The 16,702-nt window shown below is 36.5% G+C and overlaps 1 protein-coding gene across 2 annotated transcripts in view; it reads left to right on the plus strand.

The window, feature by feature from the left end:
* Positions 1–16,702, plus strand: part of LOC121868818 (pre-mRNA-splicing factor 38B-like) — a 39,568-nt gene that overhangs the window by 6,246 nt on the left and 16,620 nt on the right. For both annotated transcript variants that reach the window (XR_006089461.1, XM_042369783.1), the window contains exons 2-6: positions 2,749–2,896; positions 5,091–5,215; positions 7,239–7,390; positions 10,153–10,213; positions 15,465–15,733. Coding sequence is in view for 1 of the 2 variants with exons in the window: in XM_042369783.1 (XP_042225717.1) it covers positions 2,749–2,896; positions 5,091–5,215; positions 7,239–7,390; positions 10,153–10,213; positions 15,465–15,733 (755 nt within the window). In the remaining variant the exon portion in view is untranslated. The remainder of the gene's footprint in view (positions 1–2,748; positions 2,897–5,090; positions 5,216–7,238; positions 7,391–10,152; positions 10,214–15,464; positions 15,734–16,702) is intronic.

A 16,702-nucleotide genomic window follows, 5' to 3' on the forward strand; every position in this document is an offset into this window, starting at 1 on the left:
TGGGTCTGGTCTAACTTTCACGAAGGTACGGTATTGTTTACAGTAAATTTATATGCTACGTGAACAAAATCAACCACTTTTTTAATGACATTGTTTATATAAAGCATCAGGTACAGTACAAAAGTAGTCACTGTCAACAGCTAGCCAATATAAACACATCACTCAACCTCTTAATCAACTTTACCTAACTTTACCTGGCTGGCTGTGGCCCACCATAATCATACTCTTTGACCTTTGGTTCATGTTCAGTATATGTCTCTTTTAAGATGCAAACTTTTTAATACACATATAGTTCACCGCTGCTGCCACACCCTACCACAAATGAATAAATTATCACGTTTTGTAAAGTAAGATAAGAAATTTGAACAAATTAATAAATGTTACTGTATTGTTAATTATTAAATAAAATTTTATATGAGGCATTTGACTCGAACAGGGGTGAGTGGTTATAGAGGTAAGACAATGATCAAAGTCACTCTTACAGGAAAATTAAGCATCCTGACACACTTTCTGGGACAAGTCAATGAAAAAAGGGACTGCAGTGTCCCGCCTGGCAATCTTGGTTTATGCAATATTTTTTTATATGTATAATACTTTGTATATATTTTTATGAAAGTTCCACTGGATTTACTTTCACGTAATGTATTTTGTGGGACGAAGGAAGGCCGAGAAATGTCACTAGCCTATTTCATCCTTTTAATGGGAAAAATTGAATCCGTTTACTTGATGATTCCAAAAATGCATCCATGGTGTCAAGTGAGGACTACCTGTACTGTGTTATTATGGCATTTTTCTCCTGAGCAGAGGTTCATACACATGAACTCTTCCACACAGAAACAACTTACCACCTACTGTACTGCTACATTATATTATTTATTGGAGATAAAATTAACCAGGCTTACATACCCATTATCTAACCTAATCTGCCTAAACTAACCTGGAATAGATACAGTAAGGTTAGTTCGTCCTATATCCAATAAATCGTATAATATAGCAGGAGGCGGTTAGTTTTTGGAATGTGGTGTCATAGCATGTTGATGTAGATTAGTGTTCATAATGGATATACATAATTGCAAATCCATCATAAAATATTTTTATGGGATTTTCGTGCGGTAAAAAAGGATATATTTTCTGTTGAAAATTTTTCTGGAGTTTCTGGTTAATGAATGCTGCTGCTGTCAAGTGCTATTACCAAAATATTTTGTTACCCCAAAATACTGGTACGTACAATACAATACAGTATTTCTTATTTTATTGCCACTTCCTGAACTTTTGGTGTATCTCTGATTTTTTCTTTAACTGTATTTATATTTTATAAATATGCAAGGTCTTGACAAATAGATTGCAGTCAAGGCCAAGCCAAACCATAAGGCTTTCTACTGTTGTGCAAAATCTAAATTAGACATGTATGGGTGGATTAGATCTGAGACTAGAAAACTGTAACTACAGTACAGTATTTGGACTCAGATCAGGACAAGGTGGAGGCATTAAATAAACTATTTTCCTCCTGTGTTTACAAGGAGAAATCCACCCTGCTTTGGGTGCTTGGGGATATCAGGGACTGTCATGCTGGTAGGAGACTGCTTTGGTCACATGTGGCTGACTTGTGGCCCTCTCCCCATTGTGATGACTGCCCGGTCCTGGTGGAGTGCCCCAGTCTTAAAGATCTTTGCTGTAAGCACCCTTCCAAGTGCTGGAGGGGGGGGGGGGTTACCATCTCTCCTTGGTGCTGGGGGAGTTTTATCTATTAATATGTAAATGTTTTTATGAAAGTTCTATGCTTTTTATTAATATAATTTTTTTTTACCTTTCATTATTTGTTTTTAGCCTTCTAGGCTTTTAGTTTAATTTGGCGGCATATGACCGAAGGTGGTACATCGCCAGGGATGTAATTCTGCAATCAATCAATCAATCAAATAAAAGAAAAAAAATGCTATATCACTAGTTGGCAATATGGTACCTTAGTTTCCCTACACATGGGGCACAGGAGACTGGAGCGGCAGAGATTCCCGAGTCTGCTCCCTCATCCTCCTGTAATCCACACGCTAACTCCCTTGCATGTAATAAATGTTTATTCCCTTTATGTTAGTAATTTTTTTCACCTTTTTGACTCGTTTTATAAAAATAATTGTGTGTGCATGTAAAAGTAAAAAAAAAAAAACATACAGGTATTACAGTATTGTATCGACCTGAAATTACGAGTTGAAAAATAATAGCAGCTTGGCTCCCAGCTTGGCCAAGTGGGTGGAGGATGAGACCCTGACGACGCACCCCTTACCATCCCACCCCCCCTCTCCCTCCCATGATCCATGCACTAACTCCCGCGGATGTAAGAAATGTTTATTAAATTTTTTGGACTTTATGATAATTATTTCTTTTATTTATTTTTTTGGGGGGGGGGGCACATTCTGTATGAATGATTTTGTGTGCATGTCACAGTAAAAAAAAATATCTATCCAAAATTATGAGTTGAAAAATAACAGTAAAACTGCTTGACTTGGTAGGGTGATGTAGCTACAGGGTCAGTCTAACTTGGTGACATGCCATGTCCACACATACACCATGATATTAGTTTTTCTTATTTTATAGCAATATGCCATCTCCAATCTCCAGAGATATTATTTTTTCTAAGTTTCTTTGCAAATACTGCATTGAATATGGGTGTTAAGATATCAATTGCAAATAAGCAGAGTTGTGAATAGCAAGGCAAACCTGTATACTGTATATATATATTTTTCTTTTTTTCAGGCTGGAGCGTATGAGTATGATGAAGATGGAGAGAAGGCACAGGGTGTGTCTAAGAAGCCAAATGGATTACCAATATGGGGTAATGAAAAGACTATGAATCTCAACCCTCTTATCTTGACAAACATTCAGTCATCACAGTATTTCAAAGGTAAGTTAAAGGGAACATTAACAATATTTTAACAGCATGTTTTATGCTTATTAATATGTACAGTACTGTAAAAACAAGCACTTTTTTCTAATCAGATCTTAACTAAAGATCTTACTTTCCAGGTACCTCATTTACAGTTTTGTATAACAACATTTCGGTGATAAATTCATAAATATTACCATACAGTATATACTGCACTGGCATATAAGGTGACTTGGCATATAAGACAGGCCAAAACTTAAAATTTGTATTTATGGTAAACTTTCCATATTACTGTAGGTGACTGTGAAATGTGAACCTTAGTCATATGGTGTAGGTTATCATCATGGGTGACCAATGCAACCCAAACGTGTTGGCAAGATTTTGTCCATTATCTGCTGAAATCTGCAGCCAATGTGATAATGTTGCTGTATTGTAAACACTAGTGACTACCCCAATGACATTACTGAGGTGTCAGTTATTTTATGGTACCTCACAACAGCTTTTACATCAATCTTAAGCCCCTACTTCCTTTATATTTTAGTTCCTTTAATTACAGTGCAGTCTTTAAGTACATGTACTCAGCATGTTTCATTAGGATATGGGTGAAAAAATGCATTACTAATCAACCATTTTTTCTTGTCTGTACAATAACAGCTGAATGATAATTTTGTAATAAAAAGACAGTTTATAATTATGAAGGTGGTGATGAGTGATATGATGGTGGAAGTGGTGCTGCACCAGTTTTTTTGGCTGCTGCCTGCTAGATGCAAGTGTCTGCTAACATCTACAGCCTCAAAATTGTCATTATCAGCTGTTTATTTCTTTTACCTGCAGTAGTTAGATGTTACTCTGCACTATGTTGTTACAATGAAAACTTGCTTCAAGAGAACCAAGAGATTTGTACATTTCTACAGCCCACCAGTGCCACTCAGACACATACACATATGACCATATGTTCAGTCCTCACAAGTTGCTTAACTGCTTCAGGCCACTACCACATGCAGACATTTTCCTTGACATTTCTCATCTAAAATGTCTAAAAAGTATGTCTCATAAGGAGAGAACAATGTGTATCCACAGTACAGTATTAACGAAATTGGCTATGTCATACGATTCATTAATGATATTATAACCTGGTTTAATATTTTGGTATTTTATGTAAACTGTGAGTGACAATCGCTCTGGATGCTGTCATGTAGTACAGTATTTACTTAATAAAATAAAAAATTTTCCTCTATTTCCGTCACCCATGATGACAACCTACTGTACTGTATATATATGATTTAGGGTTCACATTTTATAGTTTTGTACTTGGTGTCTTAAGACAGACCCTAGTTTTTGGGATTTTATATTTATTTATTTTTAAGCTTCAAAGGTCGTCTCATACACCAGTATAAACAGTAAGTCTTGGCTCTTACTCACACACACTACAGTAGGCACTTGATATTTGCTTGGGTTAATTTTTCGAAATTTATGCGTAAACCTTAGTTCAATGGGGCTACAGGGGTTAGGTTCCTGGTGCAACATGGGGGGGGGGGAGATGATAAATGAATACAGTACAACAAACACTGTCCTGTACCAATAAGTAATATTTAATTTATAGAAATAGTCTGGGGTTTTTTTTTTTTTTTTTACTTATCTTTGATGATGTTGCTGATGATGATAATGATTTGATATGTTCCGTGATGGTAAGTAGTGTGAAATTTACATTTCAGTGTGCTTAAATTAAAAAAAAAAATTGAGATAGGCATCAGTTATGGTACAGTATACTGAACAGTAGTACAGTATTTTCACCTTTTTTGCAGATTTCCACACACTTCTGTCTCTTGCAAGTTTAGCCTGATACTAGGCTGCAAATTATTGTACCATATAAAAAACTATGAATGCCACAAATGTGTCACAAGAACCAAGTTTCCTGAAAAATCAGAAATGCTTATTAAAAGATTGTCAACACATTAAAACATTAATTCTTTAACAACTTATTTAGAAAAAATAAACATAAAGTATGGTAAGGTGAATAGGGCAAACGGAACAGCAGAAAAGTAGTAAGGGGACTTAAAAAAATAAGGGTATGGAAAGTATGGAAATTAAGACCAGAGATGAGTGTTGGGGAAAAACACCAAATTAAGTTATTCTGTGCTAATGATTAGCTATGTAATATGTTTACAGTATTTTATTCTTATTTTTTGTTATTGTTATAATTTCTTCACAGTAAACCTTTACCAGCTGAAAACCTACCATGAAGTGATTGATGAAATATACTACAATGTGACTCACCTAGAGCCATGGGAGAAGGGAAGTCGCAAAACCTCAGGCCAAACTGGCATGTGTGGTGGTGTAAGTATTTTCATAACATGTTACATTTAGAATTTTATGTTCAGCAAGTCTCACTTTCTCTTGTTATATCAAATCCAGAGCATGTTCCTATTCAAATAGGTGAGTTTTGTAGATAGAAATAAGCTGTCTTGAAATTTTCTTCTGCTGTAACTGTTTTGTAATCCCCAAGGCCATATGTGTCTGAGACTGAGGGCTGTATTCACAATCGTCATGTCCGACGGTAAGCGCGACCATCGGGAACCCGAAGCTCGTGTAGGGAGAGGTTATTCAAGAATGTGCATTGGGCACTATGGTAGCCTACTGTTTCGACATCCCAGGCATTGAGTACCCCAATAATATTTCCTCGAACACAAAAAGAATGTAACCAACATTAAAAATATTCACATCATATAATCAAACGAACATGAAAAGTGTTAAGAGGATATCTCCGGGATTTAGAATTTATTGGTCTCTGGTGTTTATGAGGTTTGTTTGGCATGCTGTCAGTCAGCTGTCACAACAGCGCAGGAGATATGGATAGTCATGAACGTAGCATGTCACTGTCTTTTAAACAGCATAATGTTCTATGTAGCCTCATTCAAGAGAAAGGAAATATTATACAAGACAAGACATCTGACCCCTGGAGCTGTGATAAGAAGAGAAATGCTTTTGTTTGTTGATGCACAGCTGCATGCTCATGAACAGCCGGGAATATTTAACACTTGTAAATACAGTAACTGACAATCATTGAATGTACAGTACAGTGACCCCTCTGTTAACGAACTCAATCCGTTCCAGAAGGTCGTTCGTTAACCGAAAAGTTCGTTAACCGAAACCATTGTTTCAATGGGTTTTTGGGTAATTGGTTCCAGCTCACCGAAAATTTCCTAAATTCAACAAAAATGGTAGAAAAGTTCACTTACTTTGAGGTGTGTATGTAGAAGGCTCCTGGATGATGATGATGATGAGATTTAGAATGGGGGTGGAGGAGAAGGAAGAAGAGAAGGCATTGGGGTGGAAGAGAAGTCACCCCATGGAGCCATTTCACCCATAAAATTTTAGCTCTCTTGGTGTAATTCAAGATTATTTTCTTTAAATCAACACTGCACTGCATTATATATTGTCAATATGTAAAATATATTTCAAAATGACCAATAATTTGCTTGGAAACACAGAAAAAAGCGTTTAGTTGAAGAGAGTCTCAAGCAAGATGTTACCTCCAGTGAAAACAGAGAGAGACTAACTCCTGTTTGCTGTGTTAAGAGGCTGGATGCCGCGCATTAAACTAGTCACTTTACCTTCAATTATGTTCAATAATTGTTAAAATGACTAAAAATTGAATATTAAACTTTTAAAATTATTGAATAGTATAAACTTCTTGATATTTACTAAAATAGTAAGGAATTTAAGCCCTAGAACCGATTAATGTATTGGCGGACTGATACTAAAGCTGGTTGCCCGGTCAGTGCAAGCGAAAACATGTTGAGATCGGTTCGTAAGCACTTCGTTAATCGAATTTTTTTTCGTTAACCGAATTGAAGATCCTTATGGAAGGCAGTTCGTTAACCGAGGTGTTCGTTAAGCGAGGGGTCACTGTATATGGAAACAAGACTTTGTCACCAACAAATTCATTTCCTATCAGTTTTGAATATTTTCTATCTCAATATATCAATATTTGGAGGGTGAAAGATTTTTTTTTTTTTAAATTCATCGGGACTGCTATAGGAAACCCAATTCACCAGGACTACCTTTGGGTCTGTGGCCTCTCTAAATAACCACACAACGGTGCTCCTGATCAGTCAGGTGATGTAACAACCATGAATACAGCCCCGAGACCTTGGCACAGGAGACTAAGACAAAGAAAAAGGTTTTAAGACCCACGTGACTGGAACAGAGCAGTTCAGTTGAGAAGTCAATTTCTATTTATTTAGTTTTTCAGTCAGTTGTTGATCACACTAAAGCAATAAAAGTATTGCGATGATAATTGTTGGACTTTTGATATAGCCAAAGTTATTCTTTCAATATTATGAATTATTTCTTGCAGGTACGAGGAGTTGGGGCAGGAGGCATTGTGTCGACGGCCTTTTGCATTTTGTATAAACTGTACACCCTTCGTTTAACACGCAAACAAGTTACTGGGCTACTAAACCATGGTGATTCTCCATACATCCGAGGCCTAGGGTTTATGTACATAAGGTAAGACTGCAGTCAGATAATGATGATTTTGCTTGTTTATTTAGATACATAGGTGTTACCGCAAGCAGTAATGAGGAGAATGACACATAAACAAACATTATGTTAGGCTGTAAGTCATGTCATGTTTATTGGGTGTGCCTGCCCGCATACAGTATATACTATATAGAGTATTGAGATGTTGGAGGTGGAGAGACCCAGAGGAGGTTGAGGTGTTGGGTGGTAGTAAGGGGAGCTTATTTGTGTATAGACGCCTGACCCAGCAAATTTGGCCAGCCAGGGCTGAGCATGCAACGCCGGGCAGGGACTGGCACTGTAGCTATCCTCATCAAAGGCCTGATCACGTTTGGCTATAAGCGCCTTCCGGGCGTTTAAAGTCTATAGAAAATAGTATATAGAACTACAGTACTAAGTTTATATTGGTACTCACTGATGGGCGGAGGTGGTAGAGTGAGTGTGTGGTGGGTAGTGGAGTGAAGGAGAAGGATAGCAGAGGAGGAGGGTGGGAGTGGAGAAGGGCGGGAGAGGAGGAAGGTGGTGAGTCACTGAAACTCTGTGGCTGCTTCCTCCTCCTCCTGCTCTGACTGGGGTTCCTCCTCCGTTGTTGGCGGGAATGTCTCGACAGCAACCTTATCTGAACTGGCAGCTTCACCAGTCATCTTTATGTTGTGAAAGTTATACCGACGCTTAAATTGTTGAAACCAGCCTCGGCTGGCCGTAAAGGTCTCTTCCTTCAATCCTTCACCCTCTTCTTCCTTTAAGTTGCCAAACAAGGATCTGGCCTTAATGCTGGATAACCATAAGGCACACAGGGGCATTGCGTTGATTCTGGTCCTCCATCCACATTGCCAGCATCTTTTCCACCTTTTCTATCACAGTGCTTCTAGTACAAGTTGTCTTAGTAGCACTCAGAGAAGAACCACTTCCAGCACTAACCTTAATCTTGTCAGCATTGGTCCGTATAGTACACACCGTTGTGGGGGTTAAACCAAGCACAACGGTCTATGTCCACAGCACGTTCCCCTTTTTCAAATCGGGTTAATACATCCATTTTCGCAGCAAGAGTAATGGTCTTACGTTACCTCTTCACTACACTAGCATCAGTAGCACTTGATGGGGGCTTGGAAGCCATTTCAAATCATTTGAGTACAGTTTTAGAGCAAAGGCACTTAAGCATACACGTATGATGTGAAGTCGTAACAGAGACTGGCTTGGGGACGCTGTGACGTTCCACGAGTGAGGGCAGCGTGCCGAGCCGAGAAAGCGTAGCGCGGCCAGACAAGAGCGAGTGATGCGCCATAGAAAGTAGTCCATGACAACGCAAGACAATGTCGTATTGGATCACCGGGACGTTTAACGAATTTTTGGTCTCTAAAGTTCAGCGACGTAGTACCAAAACAACATTAAGCGGGACGACGTTAAGCGAGGACTTACTGTATCTTGTCATTCTATTTCTTAGTTTGTCTTAAATTAAGTTATTTTAGATGTATATAAAGACTTAGGTTATTATATACTGTAGTGGGATTTTAAATGTTGTGCTGTAAGTACAGTACAGTATACACATAGCATGTGTTCCGACTTACATACAAATCCAACTTAAGAACGTTCTCAGGAACGGATCCCGTTCATAACCAGGGGACCCCCTGTACTGTACACAAAGCCATTTTGATTTTTCTTTTATAAAATTTGTATTTATAATATTTTTGTGCATAAATTGACAATTTAAGCTGTTTCTATGCTGTACATGGTTTGTGGGAGTTAACACAGTTGTTACCTTGGGTAGGTTACTTAAGTAGCTATAGAAAATGGGCTTTACATATATGTACAGGGGGGGGGGGGGATACTCGAAATTTGCTCTTATGCGAGGCTCTTGGAACGTAATCCTCACGTATTTTGAGACCCTACTGTACCCAGTCGCATAATGAATAATGTATTGATTTATATTGTGAACACTTAATATTTGGGAATGTTTATTGATGATAATATTGTACTGTATATACAAAACTTACCTAACTTTACCTTGCCCTGCTATACCGGTACTGTCCGTTGCTTCGTTTATGTACATAGGTTATGAATTCAAGATCTTTTTTTATCAGTAGCAGTACAGTATAAGTGAATGATTCATTAAATAAAGGGAGAGTTTATTTTTGCTCCTTTTTCTTGTCATGTTACAGTATGTCAAGAAAATGTTAGTACAAAAGATATTAAGATTTGAGAGTTACATTCTTGAATAATAATGTGTTGGACAAATCCATTTTGGGAAAACTTAAATTCTTACAGGAAAAATAGGGTTAAGGGAAGTTGACTCATTAGATTTTCAGCCAATGTCTTTATCATAGTTTTTCTTTACTGTACCACCACTAGGAGACTGATTACAGTTAAGTGGTATCATGTAGTTAAGGGTACAAATCAAAAAAAGTAAAAAAAATTAGAAAAATAACAAAAGTCAAGCAATTCCTCGCCTTCCTCAGCATTGTAAACAAATTGAGTCACTAGCCAGGGCTGGCATTCAGCTGGTACCATGGAGTAGAGGAGCTAACCCACATATACTGTAATCATATTTATCAGCATTTGACAAATAATTAGTCTTATTTATTTAACCTTTTATAATCAAATCCATGTTAGATAAATGTACATTGAATGTGACCCTGCTTAACAGTATGTAAAATCAACTGTAGACATATGTTTGTTTTAAGGTTTCATTAATTTTATTGTAGATGGCATTATGATTTGCAAAACTTAACAAAAAACTTGTCCCTAACTAGGTATACACAGCCACCTGCAGATCTTTGGGACTGGTTTGAGTCTTACATGGATGATGAGGAGGTAAGTGTCGTCGCCATCACCAGTCCCCACTCCTCCCACTCCTCCTCCTCCTCCTCCTTATCCCTATCCCTCTCTTCCTGTAACTTACCTGCTCCTTCTACATGCCATTTTCTGATGTAATGAATTTTTTTTTTCATATTATTCACATCATGTACATCCTTCATGGCATTCAAAACAAGGGAGCACATGCTGAATTATCCCCAAACGTTTCAGGTATCGACTGTATAATTTTAAAGTTAGAGACTAAACAACTTCACTTCAAGTATTTGTTAAGATTTGTACATGGTGGTTTGATAATAGTGTACTTAAAACTTCAGCATGAAAAATCACTTGTGTTGCCTCTGGAAGTGTCTTTACAAAGGAAGAGTAAAAATTGTAAATTAATTTGAGTTTAAGAAAGTAAAAACAAAGATGAACCAAATGAAAAATGGAAAAATTATAAAGATTTTTGTCGTATTTTAGAATAACATGAACTTAAGTGAAATTTGGAAAACCAGGTATTACTGCATTTGGTTAATTTGTGGCAGACCATCAAGTTGTATTGAGAATTCTCTACAGAAAAGAATTTATTAGTGAGAAAAGTGGACTTGGTATTAGTTCTCTGATAGTATTGCTTCCATGGGTGAATAATGCCATTTAGCTAAAGATTTTTTCAATTCATGAGGTGATATAAATTAGTGCATTTTGTTTCTTTGTTTGCTTGATGCAGGGAATGCTGTACTGTAAAACATGGTTATTTACCACTTTATAAACAGATGCAGAACCTTTATTATGACATTTTTATTACTGATATTCATACACTGCCTTAGGATAACCTCTCTTAAATTGACTTGGGCAGTGTGTACTGTACAGTATACACTCACATATATAATAGGCCATTGATAGAAAACAGCTCTCTAGAAAATAATTTAATTGGGTACTAGCCTTTAAATTTTGATGAAAATTTCTATGGCATTGAGGTATCAAATAGATAGTTACTAGTTAAACCCTAATTCCAATTAAGAACGAAGGATTCTGTTAGAGTTGCTGTTTCTGGAAAAATTAGGTTGAAGAATCACTGTGAAGATTGCTGCAAGGCCTACATTTCTACATAGAAGAAATAGTTCTTTTGGGTTTGGAAGAATTTCTGCTTTTAATTAAATTAACCGGTCCTCATTCTCTGTCAAAATTTTACTGTACAGTACATATATTGCATTATCTATACTCTGTCAAGCTTCCACATGTCTTCTTCCTTTAGCCTTATCCAGACAAGTCTCTTCCTGAAGCTATGAAGACCGAGAGGTCCAGGTCATCCATTCATTACATATCTATTGCTCGCTAATTCCATTATGTTCTCCCTATAATTGCTGGTTCCACCCATCTCTTATTATGCAGATCTCCCTACATGCAATACATGTTGTAGATTACCTATTCCATCCTCTTTAATCCCCCTTACATGACCATACCATCTCGGAAATCAACTCTCCACCATTACAATTCACTTTTTCTGCCTCAGTCATTCTGTACATCACATACACTTTATTACTCCTCACCACTTCCATTCTGTTAACCCCAAATGCAACTGTTAAATTATTTCTTTAGTTTGAGTTTTAGATCACTCGAACATCGCAGGTCTATGCTCAATGCTATTTGCCAAAGTAGGAAAGTTTACATTATATCTTCAATCAGGGGCAGGGAAACTTTTGAGGATGAGGAGCCACATCGGACTCATGAGAGCTGCTGTTCTTCAAAACTAATAATAAACTTTGCAGATTTAAAGGGTATGGCAACTACCCTGGAACTTCCTCCAAGTGCAGTTCCTCAGCGATGGGACTCTAACCATGTGTTTTGGGCTGGGCACGATTTTTCAAACTTCGTAAAAATACATATTGAAAAATAAAAGATAAAAATCGAAGCAATAAAAAAAAATCAACATGTCCCTTTAAAAGACACTGAATTAAAATATGGTATGGTTATAGGTCACAGTTTTCCCATCCCTACCTTAGAGCCTTCTTCACCTCCAAGCTTACATCCCTTCCCCTAAGGATACTGATCTTGGCCATCGCATAGCTTAACGATCGTATATAGATCTATCGTGTAATGGTCATTACCTGTATGCCACAAAAAAAATCTTGAGGTCAAAAACATAAAGTAAATGAACATTTCTTTGTGCACCAGCCAGAGTTAGCAGGCTGAGGGAGTTTTTTTTTTTTTTTTTCTTTTTCTTTTTTCCCCAACTTGTAATTTTGGGTAGATAAACGTAATTTTCTTTCTTTTTTGTGCTGTTAATGTACATGCACTCTCAATCTTAAATACAGAATGTGAAAAAAAATCATCAGAAAGTCAAAAACATAAAAGGAATAATCTTTCTTCGTGTGTTAAGAGTTTACGTTGAACAGGGGGAGGGGTCTAGTAGCCAAATGGCAAAACTTTTATTTTTTATTTTTATTTCTTTTTTTAAATGGTACAGTATTTTTTTGATTTGCAGTACTCCTCACATTTATTGGTACTGGGGTATATATTATTTTATCTTATTCCTCATTGGAGTTGGTAACTGTTCATAACATCAGCTGTTGTGGTAGTGGTCATGGCCAAGACACATTAGTGTAAATCTGGAGTCTCCCTACAAATTATGTCAAGGATTATACCTAGTATTTCTCAAAAGCTAGGGTCAAACTGTACAAGAGATATATGAAAAACTCGGGATTTTTTACCCCCAAAATTTGGGGTCAAACTGTATATATGAGATCAGTTATATGAGAGTATATACTGTATTTGGAATTTTGTAATAAAGTGGTAATAACTAACTAAGTATTGGTTTTTCTCTACTTGTCAGTAGAGAAAAACAAATATTTCCCTGCATTCAACTGGTTACTAAAATTTTTGATAAAATCCAAGTTTTTCATTATTTTAGAGTTAATACTTTTTGTTTGAAATTATTTCACTATTATTGTTCACCCATGGAATATAAGACTTGATTGTATGTATTTTTTATATGTTAGTGCTCTTATCTTACTGTCCCCTCATGATCTTTCCTTTCATAATATAACCCTTTTCCTTCATCCTCAACCATTTTTCCCAGTCCTTCACCACCCCATTGCATCCTATATTCCTCTCCTATTCTAACTGGTGATGGTCTGGCAGTGGAACGGCATCCACACACTTTACGGTGAGTAAATATCAACCTTTGTTTCTGTTCGGTTTGTGCATGTTGGGAGGGTTTTCCTACATGGTGTTTGTGTCATGGTAATCAGTTTAGCCTGATATTGAAAAGATGGGTAACAATGCACTTTTTGGTGAAATAGTTTACAAAATATTTGGTCTTGGTCCAGTAATTTTGAAATATTTAATTACATGCATGAGTACCACTCAAAATTAATATCTTTAAAGGAAAAGAATAAAGAAAACAGATTGACTCATAATCCTAACATCTGCTTATACAGTTTTCTCTTTTAAAAAAGTGGCCTCCTCCAAAGTGAGAAGGATATGCTTAGTACAGGACCCTGAAACAAGTGTTTGGCACTGTATTCAATAGGAATTAAAGCCTTCTAAACCCTGCTTATTACTGGATTCTCTCCCAGGTTGTATGGGTTGTAAATACACTACAGTGCATCATTATCCTTGACCTCAGAGTTTAATCAAGCTGGGATAGCTGGCTTCATTGACTGGGACCTTAATTTGATCCCTCATTGAGTCATATTTAGAAGATTATTTCTTACTGTGGCATGCACTGGGTTGGTTATGGTCCCTGACTATCAAACACCTAACACACAAAAGGTTTCTACTTTTTTCAGTGGAAAACTGTATGACATATGTTATAGTTAGGAGAACATTTAATTTTGTGTGAAGAACACTTATCAGACACATGATTTGTGTGGAGGGTAGCTAAACCCATCAATAGTACTGTAATATCAGAAGCATGAGTACTGTACTGTATTCTTAAAATAATGTGAGATTGAGCAGTCTAGTTAAAAGTTGGATTTTGATGAGTTTTGAGAAGAGTGCGCTAGGTAGGCAGGAAACATTTGGGTATAGGGATTAACCGTGCTGTTCTCCCCAGGCTAAGTGGTGAGCCGCTGCCTCCTGAACGCCAGGTGACCTCTGGGTTTGAGCACCACAGGTTTCTACCCGAGACTTCATCATGTTAGCTGTTTAGAGACATTGGTACATGCAGGGAGGCTGCTACCTCATGATGCCCCTTTAAAGAAGATTTTATATCATTATAACATTCTTTATTATGGGTAAAAAATCATGGATGCTAAAAATCAAACTTTATCCTGTTTTTTATTACTTTATAAGACCGATAACTGTTTTGTTCAATAAGTTTTACTAGTTGTTCATTGATGTCCTCAGTGATAATTAATGTATAATAAGTCATCCCTGCCTGTGCTGTGTTTTCCATTCAGTATAATGCCCTTGGGGTCTGTAATCAGAAAACCCTCCCAGAGCAGTGAGTTGTCAAGTCATGCTCTTTCAAGTTTTATATGTATATTCTCTGTATACCTTTGATTTGTTTTAAGGAGTTACTTACAGTAATGCTCATTTATTTATTTATACAGTATACTGTATATATATGTTTAAGATTGTAAAGATTGCTTGAAAGATCATGGTTTAATTTCAATTTCAATTGTTAAAATTATTATAGAATCAAGATAATCTTGCCAGATTTAAATTTTCTTGGCATTTGATTTGGTAGTTTATTGTCTACTTAATCGAAAGGATTATAACGTCAGGACACAGACAAAGCAGAAAGAGGGTAGGCTGAACATCCATATTAATTTTGCCTCTGGGAATGGAGAAGAATTCACTTTCTCTAATGGCTCAAATTTCAGATAGAAATTGGATTACATCAGTTTATACAAGCATTATGCATGCTTGTTTGTGAATATTTTTTCCTCTGAGACATATCCTGTGCAACCAAGCACAGCAACTCTGCCCATTTAAAATTATTGTAATAGATTTGGTTATTCAAGAGATCAGATTTTGGTATTTACATTTAACACCTGTTTAAATACTTCCTTGCAAGTGTATAAAGGTGTTATGAATGATCTAATACTATTTTCTGGTACTTTGAAGGATCCAAACTGCATTGAAACAAATTCTGTATGATTCCAGTATTTGTTACAAATGATATTTTAAACTTGCTGCGCTACTTCAACTCCATTCCAAGAGCTTATTTAGAAATTTTAATAGTAGATGTATTAGGAAATTGAAATTGTCATTATATATAACTTGGAAATTATTTTTATTTTCTATTTTGTTTTTTTTTCAGGAAATTGATGTGCGGGCAGGAGGTGGGCAAACAACAACAATTGGACAGATTGTGCGTCAGATGCTATCCAAACTAGATTGGTATTCCACCCTCTTTCCTCGCATTCCTGTGCCAATCCAGAAGGACTTGGAGAAGAAATTAGCTGATCGTGCTGCTTCCAAACCAACAGTAACTGCAGCATCTGTTAATTCTGCATCAGGCAAGAATGACTGGTATGGTACCAAGGGTGAAACTGATCCATCCACTCGAGAAACTGTACGAGCATATGAGTAAGTAGACATAATGATGTCATCTTCAAAAATGATTTGTTTAAAGTTACAGGCAGAAGAAAATGGTTGGTTAATATGAAATGAATTTTGGGAACTATGGTTTTTTTTTTTTTTTACAATCTCTACTGATGTCTATTTTAATGCATAAAATGCAAATCCCATGATGTTACAAGGGGAAAAAAGCAGTTTAAGGTACAAATTCTTCATGTAAATGCCCTGATCTTGGCAGCAAATTTGAGTCTGGCATACTGTAGCACAAATAATGTATGACAATGCATACAGTACACGTCACAAACATCTCACACCCATTCTATCATGATGAATAAATTTGTGAGGTGCAAATGGATCCCGGGTATCTTGGTTTTGTTTGAACCAAAGTTTAAGGCAACAGGGAGGTGATTTACAGACAATTGAAGTGAATAAAAACAGGACTGAAAGGGCAAGAGCAAAAGATTTGGTACTACTGCTGAGTGATGAAAAGCAGAATTGTATAATGGAATACAGTAGACCCTCTATATAGTGTGATTTGGTATTATTATTGCATGGTCAAACTCCAAAATTGTCCGACATAGCTAAGCCCAGAAAAATTTAAATACAGTAAAGTGATCACTGCATTCATCACATTACAACAAGTGTGTTTAGTATACAGTCGAGGGTATTTTATATTGACTGAATATTTTGTTATACTGTACCCTACAATACTATGGGCAAAAAGAGGAAGGAAGGTAAATTAGACGCTACTGCAACTAGTGGTATTGTATTAGAAAAAATGCATATATACAGTACTATTATTTTTGATGAGAAAATTATAGTAATCCCCTTCAAAATTCCCTGAGTCACTCATCCTTAAAATAATAATTTCACTTCTCAACTATAACTGCTGATCAAATGCAGTATGCAGAATTTTTTTTTTACTTTATCATCATTGCCATTGTTCACTGTGTTGATACAGTACATTGTTTCTGATGG

This window comes from Homarus americanus, unplaced genomic scaffold (assembly GCF_018991925.1).
Source record: "Homarus americanus isolate GMGI-L3 unplaced genomic scaffold, GMGI_Hamer_2.0 scaffold32583, whole genome shotgun sequence".
Taxonomy (NCBI): Eukaryota; Metazoa; Arthropoda; class Malacostraca; order Decapoda; family Nephropidae; genus Homarus; species Homarus americanus.